This window comes from Electrophorus electricus, chromosome 19, assembly GCF_041902795.1.
Source record: "Electrophorus electricus isolate QZ-2024a chromosome 19, ASM4190279v1, whole genome shotgun sequence".
NCBI lineage: Eukaryota > Metazoa > Chordata > Actinopteri > Gymnotiformes > Gymnotidae > Electrophorus > Electrophorus electricus.
In genome coordinates this window covers 3,838,560-3,857,960 of record NC_137515.1, presented here as the reverse complement: position 1 = coordinate 3,857,960, position 19,401 = coordinate 3,838,560, and the positions used below count along the sequence as shown (strand labels likewise).

Sequence of the window (19,401 nt, the reverse complement as noted above, 5' to 3'; positions counted from 1 at the left end):
TCCTTCATGCATTCTTTAATTTGTATATTGTTTTACTACACACATGAGCCAAGGAGTCTCTCAGATGTCATTACTCACATGGGTGGTTATTTCAAACTAACAACTGAGCAAACCTCTGCTCATAACTATATGTTTTTATGTACATTAAAAATTAAAATGTTTTTTTCCCTCTGTTGTCACACCTTAATGCTTCATGTGCAGGGAACAAATATCAGATCAGCTTAGCTATTTAGATTCATAGTGTTCAAAGACTGAATCACTGACCATCAGTTCTGAAGCAAGTATTCAGTATTACTCATGTAACTTAAAAACAGACAGTAATGCACAATACCTCTGCATCCTGTCCCAGGAGCATTGTGGGTAAGAACGGAGAATGACATGGTTTGCCTCTGTACGTGTTCTCAGTCTTTTCCCCACGTGCGGCACATGCAGTTCGGCAGTGGCTGGGGGGCCGAAGAGTGGCTGGTTCCCAGAGTTAGCTGACCTACAAACTCAGCAGACACTGATGCTCACTGCAACCCCAGAGCTTTGCTGTGCCTCACAGCCTCCTTCTGCTCTGAGAATCTATGAGCCCTGACGTATGACATCGACCTCAAGGAGAGAGGGGGGGGGAGAGAGAGAGAGAGAGAGAGAGAGAGAGAGAGAGAGAGAGAGAGAGAGAGAGAGAGAGAGAGAGAGAGAGAGAGAGAGAGAGAGAGAGAGGGAGCATGAGAAAAAAAGGAAACCCATAACTGCCCAGTAACAAGCTCTTCTTCCCCATTGGCTGCAGAGACATGTGCGTTTGATCATACCCTTAGACCAAATGACACACACAGTTTGATCCGTGTACACACAAAGTGCCTGTGTGAACTGCAGCACAGTCAAACCTATAAGCACCATTTAACTTCCAGCCCTGACCAAGGGCTCCGCTCACTCTCTGCACCCGAATCAAACTCACTTCACCCTGACAGATATCATGAAGTACTTAAGAAACCTAAAAATGTCACAGAATTTGTTCAGGTTTCTTTTAATGGAAATACGACGGCAAGGATTTGTGTTCTAATCCCATCTTTGGAAGCTTTTAATCAGGGATGTCATAAATATCTTAAATGGTAAGATATTTAATTAGGTCCCACTACCAAACCAGATGGATATGTTTTCCCATCCTCTTTTAAAAGAGAGGAGTTTGAATTTGCAGACGTATTTTGCAAATTGGTACATTTACATTTACATTTTTGTCATTTAGCAGATGCTCCTATCCAGAGCGATTTACAAAAGTGTTTTGTTATTTTCTCATAGAATGTATCCTAGCCAGTACAGTAGATAAGAGTTCTAGGTACAGTTGAACAAGAATACTGTTGAAATACAGGAATCAACGCTGATACCTAGAAGTGCAAAAATAAGTATAAGATACATATCAGACAACGATAAGTGCAATAACAAACAATATCAAACAATAGCTGCTTGAGTTTCAGTCACCAACAGTAGGATGAATTTAATGGGTGTAGGGGTCAGCTGTGAAGCTAGGCTTCATAAACCATAAAAATTTCTTACTACTACTACTACTACTACTATTATTCTGTAGAATTAATGAAGTGTAATTTTGTAATGAAAAAAAAATGTACAGAAACAAATAATACAATGATAATGTAATTAATTATTTATAATCAAAGAGAAAGAATGAACAAAAAGGTCTAACACAATTTGACTGAAACTAATATTATAAAATATATTTTACAATAATAATTGGCATTGATCAGATTTATCACCTGTTAGATCTTATGTTTAAAGTGTCTGCACAAGTTCTAAGTCCTGCTCAAGACAACACCTCGAGCTCTAGGCGTAGGAAATATTGGCAGTTTTTCTGCCAATTGTACAAAATCGCAGAACCTCGGGGGAAAAAAATAGGAAAAAAAGATGGCTGAAATCCCACTTCCCGATCGCGACGTAATTGCTGGGACCGTGCGCTAAACGAGCGTTCGTTCAAACGGGCCCGTAATTGCCACATCTGTTAACCCACTGAAGAGGCGTCAGCAGCGTGTCACACATCTGCTAATTGGTACAAACAGGTAGCAGATGCACCCTCGACTGCTGAGCATCTGCCAATTAACGCTGAAAACTCAATGAGGGGGTGATTAGATAAAAAAAGAAAGAGATAGTGAAAAAGAGAGGATGACAATAGCAGCCCAGCCTGAATTTAGACATGAATCTGCAAAATTAATGTGTAATCTAAGCTTGGTTGGCACCTTTTTTTCCTCCTGGGTGAAACATTTGGAGTTACATAAAATTCTGAGAAAGCTGACGGATTAGTTAAAGCATAGCCAGCAGGGGGCACTCATCATCTGTTTGCAGATTTTTTTTTCAATTCATCGCAAATTCATGATATTTACAAAGAGACGACAACAGTTTTCACTGTTTTCACAGTGATACGTTTTAATTTTTTAAAAAATCATTACGTGGTTTAGATCGGTTTCCTTGTATTGAGTATGAAAGCAAGTCAGGTTTCTGGTTTTCCAATCTTTGAAATAAAAAAGCATTTTATACAATGTTTAAAAAATTTGAAAGATGCAAAATTTTACATTCACATTTACATGTTATATTTATTAGTAGAAAAAATACCCCCTTAGTCACCATGCATTAATTGAGGATACTCATGCAGATTTCAACACCAGTAAAAGGTCACCACCTGGATTTAACTAAGCAAATAGGTAAGAGCCTCCCATTGGATAATTGCTTTATGGGTGATTATGTTTCAGCTGGCAACAAGTTATTTAACCCTAACTGACGCATTTGTTAAACAACCATGTCGAAAGACACATCCTGTGGTCGTGAAAAAGATGTTAATCTGTCTCAGAAGGGTCAAATTATTGGCATGCATCAAGCAGAGAAAACATCTAAGGAGATTGTTGAAACTACTAAAATCGGGTTAAGAACTGTCCAACGCATTATTTAAAAGTTGAAGGACAGTGGGGAAACATCATCTTCGAGGAAGGACTGTAGTCGGAAAAAAAATCTTGAATGATCGTGATCGACGATCGCTTAAACGTGTGGGCAAATCAAATCGTAAAAAAACAACAGTAGCACTCAGGGATATGTTTAATAGTGAAAGTAAGAGAATTTCCACACGCACAATGCAAAGGGAAAGGATTGGGACTAAACAGCTGTGAAGCCTTAAGAAAACCACTTGTCAGTGAGGCTAACCGGCAAAACTGGCTTCAATTTGCTAGGGAGCATAAAGATTGGACTCTGAAACAATGGAAGAAGGTCATGTGGTCTGATGTGTCCAGATTTACCCTGTTCCAGAGTGATGGGTGCATCAGGATAAGAAGAAAGGCGGTTGAAGTGATGCACCCATCATGCCTATTGCCTACCATACAAGTCTGTGGGGGCAGTGCTATGATCTCGAGTTGCTGCAGTTGGTCAGGTCTAGGTTCAGCAATGTTATGTGTCCAAAGCATGAGGTCAGCTGATTACCTGAATATGCTGAATGACCAGGTTGTTCCATCAATGGATTTTTTCTTCCCTAATGGCATGGGTATATTCCAAGATGACAATGCCAGGATTCATCTGGCTCAAATTGTGAAAGAGTGCTTCAGGGAGCATGAGACATCATTTTCACACATGGATTGGCCACCACAGAGTCCAGACCTGAACCCCATTGAAAATCTTTGGGATGTGCTGGAGAAGACTTTGGTCCAAATCCCCCATCAACAATACAAGATCTTTGGGGGGGGGGGATGAATGCAACTTTGGCCAGAAATAAATGTTGTGACATTGCAGAAGCTTGTAGAAATGATGCCACAGCGAATGCGTGCCTACAGTGTGTATAACTAAAAGCTGACTGTGTTTAGTGATACTAGGAATGGATAAAACAAAACAAAGGTTACATTTGGTGAGCCCGTGCATATGCAGCTCATGTCCAAACACCAGGCTTTGGTGTTGCATTGTGCAATTAAAGCATGTGTATATTTGAACTGTAATACAGGCAGGACCACATAGGCCAGCAATTTTGAACATGTCTCAGAAAGCACCTGTGATCTTAAATACAATGTAAATCATTAAGTTACAAAATACATTAATAAACTGTTGTGTTTCACAATAAATACTTTGCATTTACAATCATCATTCAACACAAACATTTCAGATATTCGGGAACACAAGAATAAATGAGTATGTGAAATGATTAGGCAACAGCAGTGTTATATTTATGGAGTCTTCAGTGACATCATCAGACTGTTCTTCAGTGACATCACCAGACTGTTCTTCAGTGCTATCAGTTGTGAAATGAAGCTAAATGAGCCGCAACCAGTTCCTCAGACTGTTCAAGTTAATATTTCTGCCGGGGGGGGGACAATAAATGCAACAAGAACATCATGTGTGGAATTTATATGAATCTGAAGCAGAAATATTTTATTGTCCACTTCATTTACATAAATGTCATTTGCGTACATATGTCCCCACTCAATACTGTAAGATCATCATTTACAGTTCATACCTGCATTTGCTCATAAATCCACTTGAGGAAGTATGTCACGTTTCCATAGACACCTGGCTTGTTTCTGAAAGCACAACCCTCACCCCAGCTTGTGTCCCCAATGAGCCACCATAGCGACGTCTCCTTGATGACCAGAGGCCCCCCGCTGTCCCCCTGGGAGGGAAAAAACAATGTCATTCTCAGCTGCCTGCCACGTTATTGCTATATACGGAAATCTCTTCCTGCACCTCAGATGCTGACCTGGCAGGAGTCAACTCCGCCCTCCAGTTTGCCTGCACAGATCATGTTGTCTGTGATGTGTCCATTGTAAACTTGACGGCTGTTGCAGATGGACCTGTCTATCAGCGAGACAGTGGCTTCCTGCAGCTGCTCTGATGCAGGACCTTCAGCGGGACATAAGATTTACAGTCATAGGTTAGTATCGCTTTGAATTGTCAAAGCAAATACTGTAAGATAAAATGGATAGCACGTAGATGATTCCATTACATTTTCAACACATGTTCAATGATTTCATTACACGATCTAAACACTGGTGTTGTTAATATATAAAGGTAATTAGACCCAGGCAGAGTGACGCACATGAGGAAAAAAGAGAAAAAGTGCTTGTACCTCCACTGCGAACTGCTCCCCATCCAGTAATGCTGCATTGTCTCGGCGCAGCAAAGTTGACACCAGCATTCGGCAAGCATACCGGTCCAACGTTGGCTATTGAATTGAAGAAACAACATCTAACATTCTCCCTCATGATCCCTTCGTCTTGTAATGAGAAAACTTCACAAAGATAAAATCGCAAAGCGTGGCAGAAATTTGCAACCAAGCTCATCAAATTACTCTAAATTTGTGCCAAATATTTTTTACTGTGAGATAAAAAATATGAGATTCATTTGAGATTCAAATGACATTGAATCTTCAGCTCACTCGACATTTTTAGTGGAGTCAAAAGTTTCATCAGTGCAATGTCGTTGTTGTTGGTTTTGCTGTCAAAGCCAGGGTGGTAGATGATCCGGCTCACTGGGCTGCCCGAGGCCGCATACATCTCGGTCAGGGTGAGATACCCTGCATACACGGTCCACTGACTCGGCAGCGAAAGCCTGCAGGACGACAAAGCAGCCCGAATGAGAGACAGCAACTGGTGGTGCACATACCAGCACACACGGGCATGCTCCTCACAGCCCGTGAGCGTGTGCGATGGATGTCCTGGACAGTGTCGGAGACTTCACGGGGACATACGTCTGAACACAGTGTGCAGCAGTGATGATCCACGAGGGGGTGATGATCGAACCTCCACATTGGTGGCTCCCAGCCACATGTAGGCTGACCTGCCATGGCCAACGCCCCCTGGTGGTCACTGTTTGCCCTCCAACTATGCGTGTTCCATCTCCAGATCTCCCACAATCTAGGGCACAGCATAATGAGAAACGGAAACGGAAGGCAGAACTAAAACCAAAAATCAAAGGAAAGCACTGGAGATTTAAAAAAAAAAAAATGTAATTGCCTGTAGTTACTATTTCAGATTCAAACAAACAGAGTCTCCTGATTTGTCAATGAAAAAGCAATTTTGTCAGGCTTCAATAAAGTAGTGTGGTGAAGGTCACCTTCACCAATGTAAGGTAAGGAAGTGGAGATTTAGCTATTATTTACCTATACATTTCAAGGTCACTGTTGCATTTGTTGGGCAATATGCACTGCATGGGAAAAACAAACACTTTATTATGAAACTAAATGTGATCAGCAAAGTTATTTTAATTAAAACATGACACTCATGAAGTATCGGAATATAAATTTAGGGTGGTAAAACAATCACTTCATGTTTTAGTACAATTCAAATCATATGTAACAGATACTAGAGAAGTTATCTAAACAAATAAAGTTACTTAAATACATTATGATTATTATTACTTCTACTACTACTACTACTACTACTACTAATAATAATAATAATAATAATAATAATAATTATTATTATTATTATTATTATTATTATTATTATTATCAGAAAAAGAGTAAGAATAATGTTAAAAAGTGAAAAGATGAAATCTACAACCTACCTGTTTACAAGATACTTATATACCGGCTGGTCAGAACTGGAATAATCAGATTTGAGCCTCACATATCCATCCACAGCATTGGAATCCATACTTATCTCCCCAGAACTAATGTAGTCATTCCTAAAAGACCAGCCACAGGCCACATCTTACACCAGACAGCATTTACAAAGCCCTGCTCTCAGATCAGTACACACAGATTAGGACTGAACAGCAATCACTAAGCCCTGCTCTAAGATCAGTACACACAGATGAGGACCGAACAGTATTCACAAAGCCCTGCTCTCAGATCAGTACACACAGATGAGGACCGAACAGTATTCACAAAGCCCTGCTCTCAGATCAGTACACACAGATGAGGACCGAACAGCATTCACTAAGCCCTGCTCTAAGATCAGTACACACAGATGAGGACCAAACAGTATTCACAAAGCCCTGCTCTAAGATCAGTACACACAGATGAGGACCGAACAGTATTCACAAAGCCCTGCTCTAAGATCAGTACACACAGATGAGGACCGAACAGTATTCACAAAGCCCTGCTCTCAGATCAGTACACACAGATGAGGACCGAATAGTATTCACAAAGCCCTGCTCTCAGATCAGTACACACAGATGAGGACCGAACAGTATTCACAAAGTCCTGCTCTCAGATCAGTACACACAGATGAGGACCGAACAGTATTCACAAAGCCCTGCTCTCAGATCAGTACACACAGATGAGGACCGAACAGTATTCACAAAGCCCTGCTCTCACATCAGTACACACAGATGAGGACCGAACAGTTATACAGCACTATCTAGAAAGTGTCAAAATGGGGCCTTATAGCTACATGACTGGACAGGACAGTAGAAGTTCGGAAAACGGAGAAACCAGACTAAAGGCTTCCTTACCTGGAGTAGCCAATATGCTCACAAATGGTCTTCCCAATATTGTTGTCCCATCTGTCGGAGCACATAGGCTTCCATGTTTGGTCTTTGCTTGAGAAACTCTGGAGCAGGAAGTTAGATCCATACAAGCGAACTAATAAACAAACAAACAAAGAAATAAATGGAACCAGTTGAAGGTCAGTCCATGTGCAAAAATGATGCCCAGCACAGATAATCTGGTATGAAGAAGCCTCTTACAGCAGGTTGCTTTGTCCTCACCCCCCGGGCAGTCATGGTGTCCATCACACCAGTTGGAAGAGCTCAAACACGTACGGCTATCTCCACACATAAAGCCCAGCATGCACTTCTCAAACACTGTTTTGACACATGGAGATCAACTGCATTGATCAGACAATAGGCAGTGATCTAATACTGATTCCTCTAAAAGGGAACCAAACATTTACCATGACAGCGATTACTCATTACTTACCGAAGTACCATACCAGCACAGCCGCTACACCCAGAATGATTAACACGACGATAAGTGCCACTGTTATGCATGGGCATCGGCTCTTCCTGGTCCCTATCAGAGCGGTCACACCACATAGATAGTGCAGTCAAACACTGCGCGATTACTGAACCGTATATGCCTAAAAGACTGGATGGAAAGGCTAAACGTGAGTACCTCTGTGGGCTGATATGGGATGAGGGTGGCCAGCTGTGGCGGTGTGGTGCGTGTTGATGGGCATAGGCTGGGAGAAAGCATACTGTGGTACAGTGGGGTACACCCCCACGGATCCCCACGAGGGTGCCTGCGGTAGAGGCCGAGATTCCTCATCCTGAAATCCATGGTTTATATGGGAGAGGTTATTGTACATCTGAAAAACAAGGCAAAGGCTTGCTGGAGGAAATCTTAACCAATGGGCTAAGCATTGGTCTTCTCAGTATAAGTTAAGGACATAAATGTAAGTTGTAAGTCCTTACAACTACGGCTAAGCTTCCAATGTGCTCTTAAACATTTTAGCAGTAGCAGCACTAAGTGCATCAGAACTAGCGGATATAAACACACATGTGCATTGCACATGAAACAAGCAAAAAACCTTTTCGGGTATGTCAGTGCTGATTTCTGAGTAAAGTCTATCAAATTAATCATTCACAAAGTGTACAATTCTTTTGCAATGTGAGGATGACTCATTGCCTTGCAAACCAGTTTTGTAAAAGTAGCTTCCGGTTTCACTGAGTGCCAACGATGAAAGAGTACAATAAAATAGTAGTTACTTCAGAAAAAATCTACTCAGAAAAAAAGTACTCATGGAGGAGAAGTACTTTAAAACAAAAACAAAACAAAAGTTTTACTAAAAGTCCCCTTTCTTTTCAAAAAAGAAAAAGTAAGTTGTTTTTTTTTTACTGTATAAGACCATATTTACTATTATATCACATGGCTTGAACCCTTATAACAATATTCAGGTTGTCTTATAACATTTAATAATTAAGTTATTCTTACCCCAGCATAACACAAGCTAATTTTCAACAATAAAAAAAAAAGGTTTTCAGACTTAGTTTTCAGTAATATTTTTTTTTTAATTTTATTTATGAATAGTTTGATTCTATTAGATTATAATGGTGAATTAAATGCTGAAAATAACCCTGTGAATAAAATCAATGAAAAAAGTAGCAAATGTACTTTGAGAGGAAAAAATATCTCAGAAGAGGTATTTCACTCAAAGTAGTTTACTCTTTATTTTTCTCAAAATGTACTCAGGTAAAAGGACCATTACTGAAGAAAAATAACCTTACTCAATTATAGCACCAGACTGAAAACTAACCAGAAATGGTAAAAAAAAACCAAAAAAAAACCAGGAAGCAACTTCATTACTGTTTTGTTGCTCATTTATTTAATATAGTTCAAAAATAATTATCTACTTTCTAATCTTCTTAGAGGAAACAGAGCCTCATTGAACCCAAACACAATCCACTGTTATCAATAAAGGTCACAATCAATATTAATGAAGTTTATTGAAAACTAGTGTGCTCATGTAATGACTAATAGCGTACTTATGACCTTGTGAAAGTAAGAACTTTTAGTTGTATTAAAAACATACCTCTAAGGGCTGTTTCTTCACCACTTATCCCACAGATTTGACCATGGAGTCTCTCCCTTCTTCTGTGTGTCCACTTCTTCTCTGTTCTTGGTAATGAACAGCCATGGCCACACCTTTGCTTGTGCACTGGTAAGCCTATCAGGCCATGCACTTCACTTATCAGGTGAAAGTAAACAGCACTTTTTGAGCACTGTTTCCTGACTCATCGAATTGGGTGAAAGCAACTGATCACGTGGCACCTGGCTGAGTGCTTTTAAGTTGACAACAAAAACCCTTCAGTATGACTCTCCCTGATGCAGATGACATTACATTGTTGTCAGTATTGTTTCCTTGTAGGTTCAACATTTCCATGTAGTGTGCATAACACTTTCCCATTCAAAAATGCCTGGGAACATTCAGGAGAATAGATTTAGGAGCATCTCATATCATCCACTTTAATTGTCTTTATTTGGCATTGTGAAAGAGACAGATCTGGTGTCTGGCAAGGGCTGGTCTCTTGTCCAATATTTCATCTTTACTTCCTTGTTTCGGTGGCACTTGGAAATCCATTTTTAAATACTAATTACAATGTATTTACACTAAAAGGTGTCTGCTTATTTATCAAGGAGAGTAACTGTAATAACTCTGTTCAATGCCTGTGCCATTATGCTCACCTGGTTAAACAACTTCAAAAACACAGGTCTGCTTGGGTCAGCAGGTAACCAGCGCACTATGCTTTTGTGCCATTCTTAGGTTGGTATGAATATATGAACACCCATAAAAGTTGCATTCTTCTTACCAAAGAGGTTCATGACTGGGTGAGGTGTTTCCAAATAATGTTAATTATTATTTTGGGGGTTTATCACTTGAACAACAGGACCAGGCGTCTTGGTTATTTATTGGAGTACATGCTTTTTTGTTCTGTAGTGAAAGCAAAGTGACTTTTAGACTGAACTGGTATATTCATATTATACTGGAGAAATAGTAGTGGTGCTTTGCTAAAAGATCACTTTAAGAGTTCAGGAGCCGTCATTACTGTTGGTGACATCATCAGTAACTGGGTCACATGACATGGCTGTGCACTGACCTTAGGACAAAACAGCTGAAGTGTCAAAACTGCACAGGCAACGGTTTTGGATTTGGAAGTACAAGTAATTTATCCTGTCAGAGGAGTTTAAATTTAGGTTCAAAAAAGTAAAAACCCTGACACAATTTTCTGTCATCCAGTTAATCTCACTAATTAACAACACCTGATGTCTTGAGTCAATTAGAAAATCCAGGTTGGAGCAAAATCTTGGGTAATATTTTTACAAACCCAGTTAACCACAATATCTTATAGTATTTCACAATCACTTTTCTGGGTCTCTATGTGGTATACCTAAAATAAAAAAGATTCTGTTGTCTTTCTGCCTTTTTAAGATGATGTTAATGATTATCCTGGGTCCGATTTCCTAAATGTTATGTCCTGGTACAAAGATGCCTTAATACGGCTGGACAGATTTGCTTCAGTAGCACTGAAACTAGACTCTGACAAACGAAGACCAAGGCTAGTATGCAGGCACTTTTAATGCTCAGAAACCTTCTGTGCATTCACACCTCGTTACTACTTGACAAGACTGAGTGTACTTCAGATTGTGTACTTAACGATTGAGAAATGTTTGGTCATTGTGCATTATGTGGTGGTGTTTTTTTTTTGTTGTTGTTGGAAAAATGTGTCCGGTAAACATGTCCCGTGCTGACTTCGGTGGACAGCTGTGGAGGTCAGTTATTCCTGTAAGGTGAAGGACCCCCATACTGCAAGCCTGTTTGTGCATGGTTTTGCCCCTTGCCAAAATCTTGCTCATGCTTCTTGGACAACACGCTCTACTGGACAGTTTAGAAACACTCCCAGTTCTGTGAAGCGTTTAACATATGCTGCCAGTCCGAGATGTCATCTGAACTGGACTAGCGCTGGCCGCAAAAAAACCTGAAGTCATATTAAACTCTTTGTACCTAAGTCTCCCCGTCCTTTTTCACATGTTCTCTGCTGTATATCTTAAGTAAAGCTTTCTTAGTGGCTAAGCAATAGCACACTCCAGTGGTAATTCAGTGTTGCTACAAGGTAGTGACTGTTTCTATTCTCATTTTACAGGGAATTTTGAAGATTCAAAATGCTGTTGGGTTTTTGTTTGTTTGTTTATTTAATATCTTTGCCATTTTCAATAATATTAACTCTAAAGGCACTTCAGTAGTGAAAGCATTTCATAAGTATCTTTTATTGCTATTCCACGGTTTTAAATAATCCATTTTATCTTGGGTGTTCCTTAAAAATCCTTCCACTTTCCACAAAGAGATTTATCCTATAAAGAAACCTCATACCTTAAATAATGATCAGTATAAATACCTTTACTTAATGGCTTAATTTAAAAAGCTAATTGAAAAATGACCACATTAAATAGTTCTCTGATGGAGAGAGAGGAGTGACATTTTGGAGTGATTATAACCATAACGTTAGAAAGGCAGCTAATACTGAGAAGGCCATCATCTGCCTTCTGATTATACTGTCCTTTTTGGCCTTTGTGGAATGCTGAATTTGAGGCTGAATTGGCTACAGTTGCATTTTCCCCATCTTCTGACCTTACTCAGACAATGTGGCTGAACAGACAAATTACAGTTGACCTTAGAGAGATACTGAATGAGAGAGATTTTGCACTGGTTAAAATCTCTGGATGAGAATGGATGAGGCCCCTCCTCCTCCATTACAGATACTCGCCAAGCCATATTGCCCAGACTTCAGATTGTGCACCATATGTCCAACAATCCTAGTACCAGACATGCTGGGGAAAAAGAAGATTCAAACAGTTCAAAGATTAACAATGGAACCATTACTATATACATGTGTTTTAGAACCAAGATCAAACTGGCAACAGCCAACAAACAGTGCTGATTCATGCTCAATACCCAATAGGGTGCCCAAGGGACACAGCTCCACCGTTGATGTTGACTTTGCTGGCGTCGATGTCCAGCATCTTAATATTGGCCAGGACCACCACGCTAAAAGCCTCGTTTATTTCCCACATGGCAATGTCCTCCGTCTTAATGCTGGCAGCCTTGAGCACCTGCAGAAGGCGCAAGGGCTCGTCAAGAGCGGCACGGACAAGTTCACGCGAGCGCCAATGCCGAAAGCGACCGCGTTAGCTTACCTTGGGCACGGCAAATGCTGGCGCGATGGGGAAGTCGATGGGTGCTACAGCAGCGTCAGCGAATGCTGGAAAAAAGAACAGTGGATGACTGATTAGCTTCAGCAAAGAACACGCCACTTTGCAGGAGGAGGCCAATACAGAGAGAACGGCCACCACGCTGGGTTAGGAAAAGAGATCTTTGAAAGGGAAACACAGTTGCTGCAGAGGAACGTTTCTCTCACCTACAATCCTTGCCATTGGCACCACGTTGAGCCTCTTCGCCGCGTCTGCAGTCATGAGCACAACGGCAGCTGCACCGTCGTTCAGCGTGCTAGCATTAGCTGCTGTCACTGTGCCTGAGAGCCAAATTAAAAAATATGTAGATTTATATATGATGTATCCAAACATATCTTTAGACAAGCAAAGGCTTGCAGACCAACTTTGAGAATCACAAGTCCTGGGAGCAGAGCACATACCGTTCTCTCTCTGGAAGACAGCCTTCAGTTTTGGCACTTTGCTAAAATCAACCTTCCTCCATTCCTCATCTTCCTTAACCACAACATCTGGCTTGCCTGAAAACACAGGAACATTACACAGCTTGAATCGGCACAGGAAAGCCGCGTGCAGTTTCTTTAACGAACATGGAACGCGTCAGCTCTGTAATGCTTCGTGCGCCGGAAACTGCCTGGATGTCTGGACTGAGATGTCTGGACTGAGCAGTCAGACTGACCTTTTTGTGGGATGCTAACCGGAACCACCTCCTTGGCCAGGACACCTGACTCCCACGCTGCCTTGCTGCGGGTATATGAGCTGATGGCATAGGTGTCCTGTTCCTCTCTAGAAATGCTGCTGTTTTTGGCTGTATTTTCTGCACAGTTACCCTAAAAATGAAACCCAAGGGGTTAATGGTGCATAGGATGCATGTGGTGCCATCCTAGGTGCACCGACTGAAATGTAAAGTACAAAAGGCCAACACCATTTGAAATCTGTTGTAACGTACAAAACTACAGTACCATGTGAAGTTTGTTGTAATGTATGGGCAGTGGAAGCTCAGTAATTAAGTTACTCAACTTCTAATCACAAGGTTGCCAGTTCAAGCCCCACCACTGCCAAGTTGCCACTGTTGGGCCCCTGAGCAAGGCCCTTAACCGTCAATTGCTCAAGTTGTACTCAGCCATGATTGCAAGTTGCTTTGGATTTAAAAAAAAGGCAGCTAAATGCTATAAATGTAAATATAAAAGGCACAGTACCATGTGAAATTTGTTGTAGACATCCGTGAGGCCATCCTTTACGATAAGATCCTCCATCATCACCCCGCCATATGCGGGTGCCTCTCTGGCCATCACATATGGAACCTGAGACATGCACTCCATGCCTCCTGCTACCATCACATCCTACACATATATATTTTTATCATTTATGCATTTATGCAGGGAAAAAAGAAACAACTATGCATCCAAGTATGAAATCTCAGTAAATTATTACATAACTTGGTAAGACAAATCTGCATTTCTTTCCAAATTACAAATTGTCAAGTTCTCATATACTTTTTTTAAGACAAACCAGGGGTGGGTTTCCCAAAGTGTTTGTAACTTGAAGTAATACGTTATCTCACACTTGAGAACATTCTTAAATTGACAAGCATTTCCCAAAACCCTTTAAATCTAATTTAGTAGTTAAACTCGATCATAAATTTTAAAGTATTCTGAACTTGAAGTTCACATGTAGTTCTACCTCATAAAACTCAGACATGTTGGTTCTATGCATGGCAAAAGTGCATTTGTATATATACAAAAATACAAAATCATGAAAATTTATATTTATTTTTGAGCAGAAATATAAATCATTTCATTTTATTTCAGGGTTTAAATCATTTCATTCACACAAAACAAACAATATAACAATTGTAATATGGGGGATTATTTGCTGGTGTACACATTTAAATGAAGTGTGTTGTAGTAGTAGTAATTAATCAATGTAATCTTTGCAAAGAATGGCTACAGTTAACCTGTCATGCAAATGTGTGCAAAAGCACTGTGGTGCCATGCACCAAGATATATAACATTTCCATGCACTAGAGATGCACTGCATAAAATCAACATAGGTTTTCATTGAACTGTTCGTGCAGTGGATGGCACACTGATCCCCACACACACACCCAGCCTCTTGAGCTCTAACTATATCTGCCATAATGGCTTCTCTGTGTTAAATGTGCAAGTCATATGCAACCCCCAAGGCCTCTTTATGGACACTGTGGCCAAGTGTCCTGGGAGAACTTGCATCCTGCATCTGGGCCAATTCTGGAGTGGGTCAAATGGCAACTTACTCCTATCTTGAATTACCAAGAGAGAAGGACTTTTCCAGGCTGGCATTGAAACAAGGAAGCAAATGATAAATGTTTTTGCTAAAATTGACCAAAAATGTATTTGGGATATGTGACCTGTTTGTTTTTGGGGTTTAACATAATAGACTCCAGGGCATTTATTGGGGTGCAAGTTTTACTTTCACCAAGCTTTATTTGTGCCCACCACTTAAAATATAAATAAGGAAGTGCAACACTCATAAAAAAAAAAAAAAATTTGTCCTTGCATCTTTTTTACCTCCTTTACCAGGTCTGTAGCTTTGTAAAAGAGCATTTTTTGTTTGTTTGTTTTTTCAATTACTCCCAACATTTGGGTGAGTTCATCTTTGGAAAAATTCTGTTTGTACTGCCAGTTGCCATGCTTCTGGACTGATGCATGAGAGGTTAAATATGTGCCTCTTTACAGGCTTGATATGGACTTGCAAGTGTAATGTTTTTCATATTTTTTATACCATTCATTTATAATAATTATTTTCCTAATCATAGTTTTGTAGTGTAATAATGAGAAAATGTATATAAATGTATGGGAGGTTCAGTTTTTGACTGGCGGTAGTTTTCCAGCACAAGTGCAGAGGTGGAGTCAACAAAGAACTACTTAAAACTCACTCGTAGTTTAGGAGAAAGTTTTTGGGAAACACTCGCTACACTGGCATTCTTAAAGTTATGTAATTGGTAAAGTTCTTTGTAATTTGCTAAGACTAATCGTTATTGGAAAACGCACCACAGACTGTGAGTTAAGAGTAACAGCTGCGTTACCTGGTGCCCACACATGAGACTCTGAGCAGCCAACATGATGGACTTCATACCGGAGGCACACACTTTGTTAATGGTTGTCGCTGGAGTGGAGAGGGGCAGACCTGTGAATTAAACAGACAGAATGGATTATGGGATTGCTTAGACAAAGACCATTTCCCCATCACCATTTTTATGAGTTGTTTTGCACCTTCCAAAATGTGCTGTTGAGTCTTGTTACAAACCTCCCATTCCAAAGCAAAACTCTGTCACAGATAAATCTCTAAATTTAAACAACAACCCAAATGCACAGAGCTGCACTGCATCACTGCATTGCAGTATGAGATCTCATCAAGAAAGACTGCAGGGTATTGTTAGTTTTGTCTTTGTTATGCATAGGTGTGCTGAGTGCTGAGTCACTCACCGGCACCCAGGAGGGCTTGTCGGGTTGGAGCTTGTCCTTCCCTGGCCTGCAGGACATTGCCCATGTACACCTCCTTCACCTCCTCCAGAGGGATGCCTGCAACAGAGACAATGGGAACGCTCTCACAGGTCCCAGAATACCTTCCAAATCATTGTCCTTCAAGAATTCTGAATAAATGATGATTCCCAACATTTGCTTGTGAGGCACAATTTATGTTCATTGCTTATGGCACTGAGTGCTCTGTGTGCAGCATCACCCACATTTCTTCAGAGGGAGAGAGAGCTTTACCTGCTTGTGCGATGGCTCCTTTAATGGCAATGGAACCTAGCTTGGTTGCAGGAACTGTGGAGAGGCTTCCTCTGAATGACCCTATAGGGGTCCGAGCTGCGCTGACAACCACAACCTCCTAGAAAGTCATACACAAGAGGAGCAGCGGACATTCACCCTCAGTCAGCCATAGATACGACGGTTCTGTGGCTTTTCTTCATATATGTCTAAGGGAGAGCTATAACGTTAAGTAGCAACTTACATTTAGAGATGGTCGCGCAACGTAGGTCCTCGACAAATATTTGTGTGCCTGAAAAGAATAGCCGGTGTTAGCTAGCTAGCTAACTAACTAACTAACTACAACGTTTGCTAAACGCAGACATCAAATAAGTCTCTCATAAGAAGGCAGCCACATCTATGTGAATGTGTATAGTTTTTGCTGGAAATTAAATAGGTAGCCTATGCAGCTAGCAAGCAAGCTAACCCGCTAGCTGCCTACTCGAAATGATCCACAACCAAGATATCTAGGTCGCTAAATGTCATGTTTTGTTGACTTGGGGGGGCTAAAACAAACTTCACATATCGACCTTGCACCCTTAGTTTTACTTACGAGCTGTCTGCACAGCTGCGTGCGTGTGGTGAACAGTGCAGCAGATGACATAATCACAGTAGACAACCAAGCGCGCAGAACGACGAGTTTCACCTTCACACCCCAAAAAAACGCTTTTAAGCGAACAGCCAATCAAATCGGAGAGGTGTGTCCTCGTCACGTTGCTGCTCCCACAGAATTGTGGATAGTGTAGTGTTATTTTGGTTTGCATATTTCATCATTTCGTTTTCTTATTAATCTGAGCGTCTTTTGTAGGCTTAATGTAGAAAATCACAAAATTAAATTCTCACGTTTTCTTGTCTTATCGTCAAGCATGAGACTTGAGTGCTTCAAATAATTGTATTTTATTTTACTTGCAAAACATACATTTACAGCAGAAAATAGTATCTTATGACACCTTAAGATAAGAATAATAACAAAGTAGGTTAGTATCATGCATATAAATATGTGACTTAACAGACACCAGATAATCTACAGTTGTTCAGCTCAGTTCAGTTATTATTCATGTAAAAGAGGAAACAATGCTCAGTAGCAGTCCAGCCATCCATAGATTAGAAGCACCCATCTCACTGATCTTGATTTATAATCATGCTCTGTTTTCCTGGCACCAATGGAAAAATATAATAGACCTGAAGAATAAATAAATCTTAAATCACACCTGCACTTGAAATGTAGTGCTGTCCATTACTAATGTGTTTGTGTATAAAAAAATCATTTGCAAGTACAGATCATGGCTTTACTTAAGTACTAACTGGGAATTTTGTTAATTGGTTGTGCAAAAACATAGTCACAGAGACCTAAGAGAATGTTGGCAATGCAATTAAAGTTAGGTTAGGGAGGGGAGGTTTTGGGCAATGTATTTTTCCCAGACCTCAGCTATTAGAAAACTCAGATTTATTAGTAGTAGTATTAGCACTAGTGTTTATGCTCACCAAACTTTTTTATCAGCAGGATTAAAAGCAGGGAAATCTTGTTTGGTATATTTAGGGTAACCACATTCCAGTTTTTCAAAAAGTTCATTGAATCTAAGCAAAATAAGCAAAAAGAATATATACAAATGATAACAGTAATATTGATAATACTTATGCAGTATCAATGAGTACAGTATAGATTATTATTATTATTATTATTATTATTGTTGTTGTTATTACCTCCAGTAAGTATCTCCCACAAAGAACAGTGTGCTAGCATCTGCTTCCTCATGATAGGCACCATCGATCTTTGTGACTGAAGCAGGAAAGCCAAACTGGGAGATGGGTTTAGGATATCCATGCAATGTTTTGGTCCCTCTCACGGCCCAATACTGCTGACCTACATGGTTACATATACATAAATATGTCTGGATTTTACATTATAAAAATACATTAAATTATAAAGTCAGCTTTTTCTGTATGAGTGAGTTTGAGAGTGATAAACATTGCATATTTCAGGTAAGATAAATGAAGTCATACCTTTGAAAAGAAAGGCCATGTCTTTCGCTTTTACCTCATACGCAGCATCAACAGAATTAATTGAGGGCCAAGTTGATTTTATTTTGTTAATTTGAATTCCTTTTATATTGTCACACTTCTTCCAGTAATACCTTATAGGAAAGAAAGATAAACAAGAGGGAACAAATGTGAAAAAAACAAGATTTTTTGTTACCTTTTTATTCTATTATTACTATAGCTGTTATTGTTGTAATTATTATTATTATTATTATTATTATTATTATATTAATAATAATAATAATAATAATAATAATAATAATAATAAAACAACAGTTTTCTACTTAAAACACTGTCTTACTCATTTTTGAAAAAATAAGGTTCTCCCCTTATAGTAGTTACAGCATCAAACACTACATCTTGGCTGCATTGCACTGGTATGTTTGGTCTGGTCTCCGATGTACGAAGACCTAGGAGAGACAAACAAAAGGAAGTTCATTTTATTGTCCAGATACTCCATTGCACTGCCTGACTTACATCTACATCATGTCACTTCTGTGCACTACACTTTTCGTATACCATCGAGAGCTCGGACTCTTCGTTTAGCATCTCCTGGTAGTTGATATCCATTTGTGTTCACGTACTGATAAGTGGGTTACATGAGGGCGAAAAAAGAAAACAAGATAGAAAATCATCAAAACGACGGCACAGTTTGGCCTGAGCTTCTAAAAACGGAAGGACTACTGTAAAATGACAGAAACAACATGCAACATCAATTTTAATGTCCACATAATTGCTTACCTCTGCTAGTTCTTGGTCCCCTGCGGACAGATGTGTGAGGTTGGTCGGGGCGGCATTACTCAGCCCCAAACACACCGTGAGTGCCAGTGTCAGAAGCACCTTGCCCTCCATTGCTGAGCTGTTTTCTACTGCAGAGAAGACAAGAGG

The 19,401-nt window shown here is 40.0% G+C and overlaps 3 protein-coding genes and 1 long non-coding RNA gene across 6 annotated transcripts; 1 reads left to right on the top strand and 3 right to left on the bottom strand.

Annotated features, from left to right (window-relative positions):
- Positions 1–1,443: 1,443 nt before the first annotated feature.
- tmprss2 (transmembrane serine protease 2) lies at positions 1,444–11,490 on the bottom strand. Of its 2 annotated transcripts, XM_027015441.3 has the most exons (13): positions 9,492–11,490; positions 8,075–8,267; positions 7,880–7,972; positions 7,648–7,764; positions 7,414–7,543; positions 6,523–6,642; positions 6,116–6,159; positions 5,705–5,870; positions 5,393–5,565; positions 5,084–5,179; positions 4,715–4,857; positions 4,475–4,627; positions 1,444–4,315 (listed from the first exon to the last, which is right to left on the bottom strand). In XM_027015441.3, exons 2-13 carry the CDS (start codon positions 8,265–8,267, stop codon positions 4,307–4,309), a joined length of 1,437 nt encoding a protein of 478 aa, XP_026871242.2. In that variant the 5' UTR covers positions 9,492–11,490; the 3' UTR covers positions 1,444–4,306. The 2 variants fall into 2 exon arrangements, with proteins under 2 accessions (XP_026871242.2, XP_081558636.1); XM_081702510.1 differs by lacking the exon at positions 6,523–6,642.
- LOC113580726 (uncharacterized) lies at positions 7,986–16,252 on the top strand. Its single transcript, XR_003410994.3, has 3 exons — positions 7,986–8,066; positions 9,527–9,620; positions 16,125–16,252. It is a non-coding gene; the product is annotated as an uncharacterized LOC113580726 (long non-coding RNA).
- Positions 11,627–17,146, bottom strand: acat1 (acetyl-CoA acetyltransferase 1). Of its 2 annotated transcripts, XM_027015443.3 has the most exons (12): positions 17,027–17,146; positions 16,679–16,726; positions 16,438–16,555; positions 16,150–16,245; positions 15,750–15,850; positions 13,882–14,025; positions 13,362–13,512; positions 13,108–13,203; positions 12,874–12,987; positions 12,653–12,717; positions 12,411–12,568; positions 11,627–12,286 (listed from the first exon to the last, which is right to left on the bottom strand). In XM_027015443.3, the coding sequence occupies exons 1-12, from the start codon at positions 17,075–17,077 to the stop codon at positions 12,166–12,168; spliced, it is 1,263 nt and encodes a 420-aa protein (XP_026871244.2). In that variant the 5' UTR covers positions 17,078–17,146; the 3' UTR covers positions 11,627–12,165. The 2 variants fall into 2 exon arrangements, with proteins under 2 accessions (XP_026871244.2, XP_081558637.1); XM_081702511.1 differs by lacking the exon at positions 16,679–16,726 and having other exon boundaries at positions 17,027–17,143.
- A 198-nt stretch (positions 17,147–17,344) lies between these two features.
- Positions 17,345–19,401, bottom strand: LOC145652436 (stromelysin-1-like). The gene is made up of 7 exons (XM_081702916.1): positions 19,255–19,401; positions 19,033–19,096; positions 18,815–18,923; positions 18,478–18,608; positions 18,178–18,337; positions 17,959–18,051; positions 17,345–17,655 (listed from the first exon to the last, which is right to left on the bottom strand). The coding sequence occupies exons 1-7, from the start codon at positions 19,363–19,365 to the stop codon at positions 17,613–17,615; spliced, it is 711 nt and encodes a 236-aa protein (XP_081559042.1). The 5' UTR covers positions 19,366–19,401; the 3' UTR covers positions 17,345–17,612.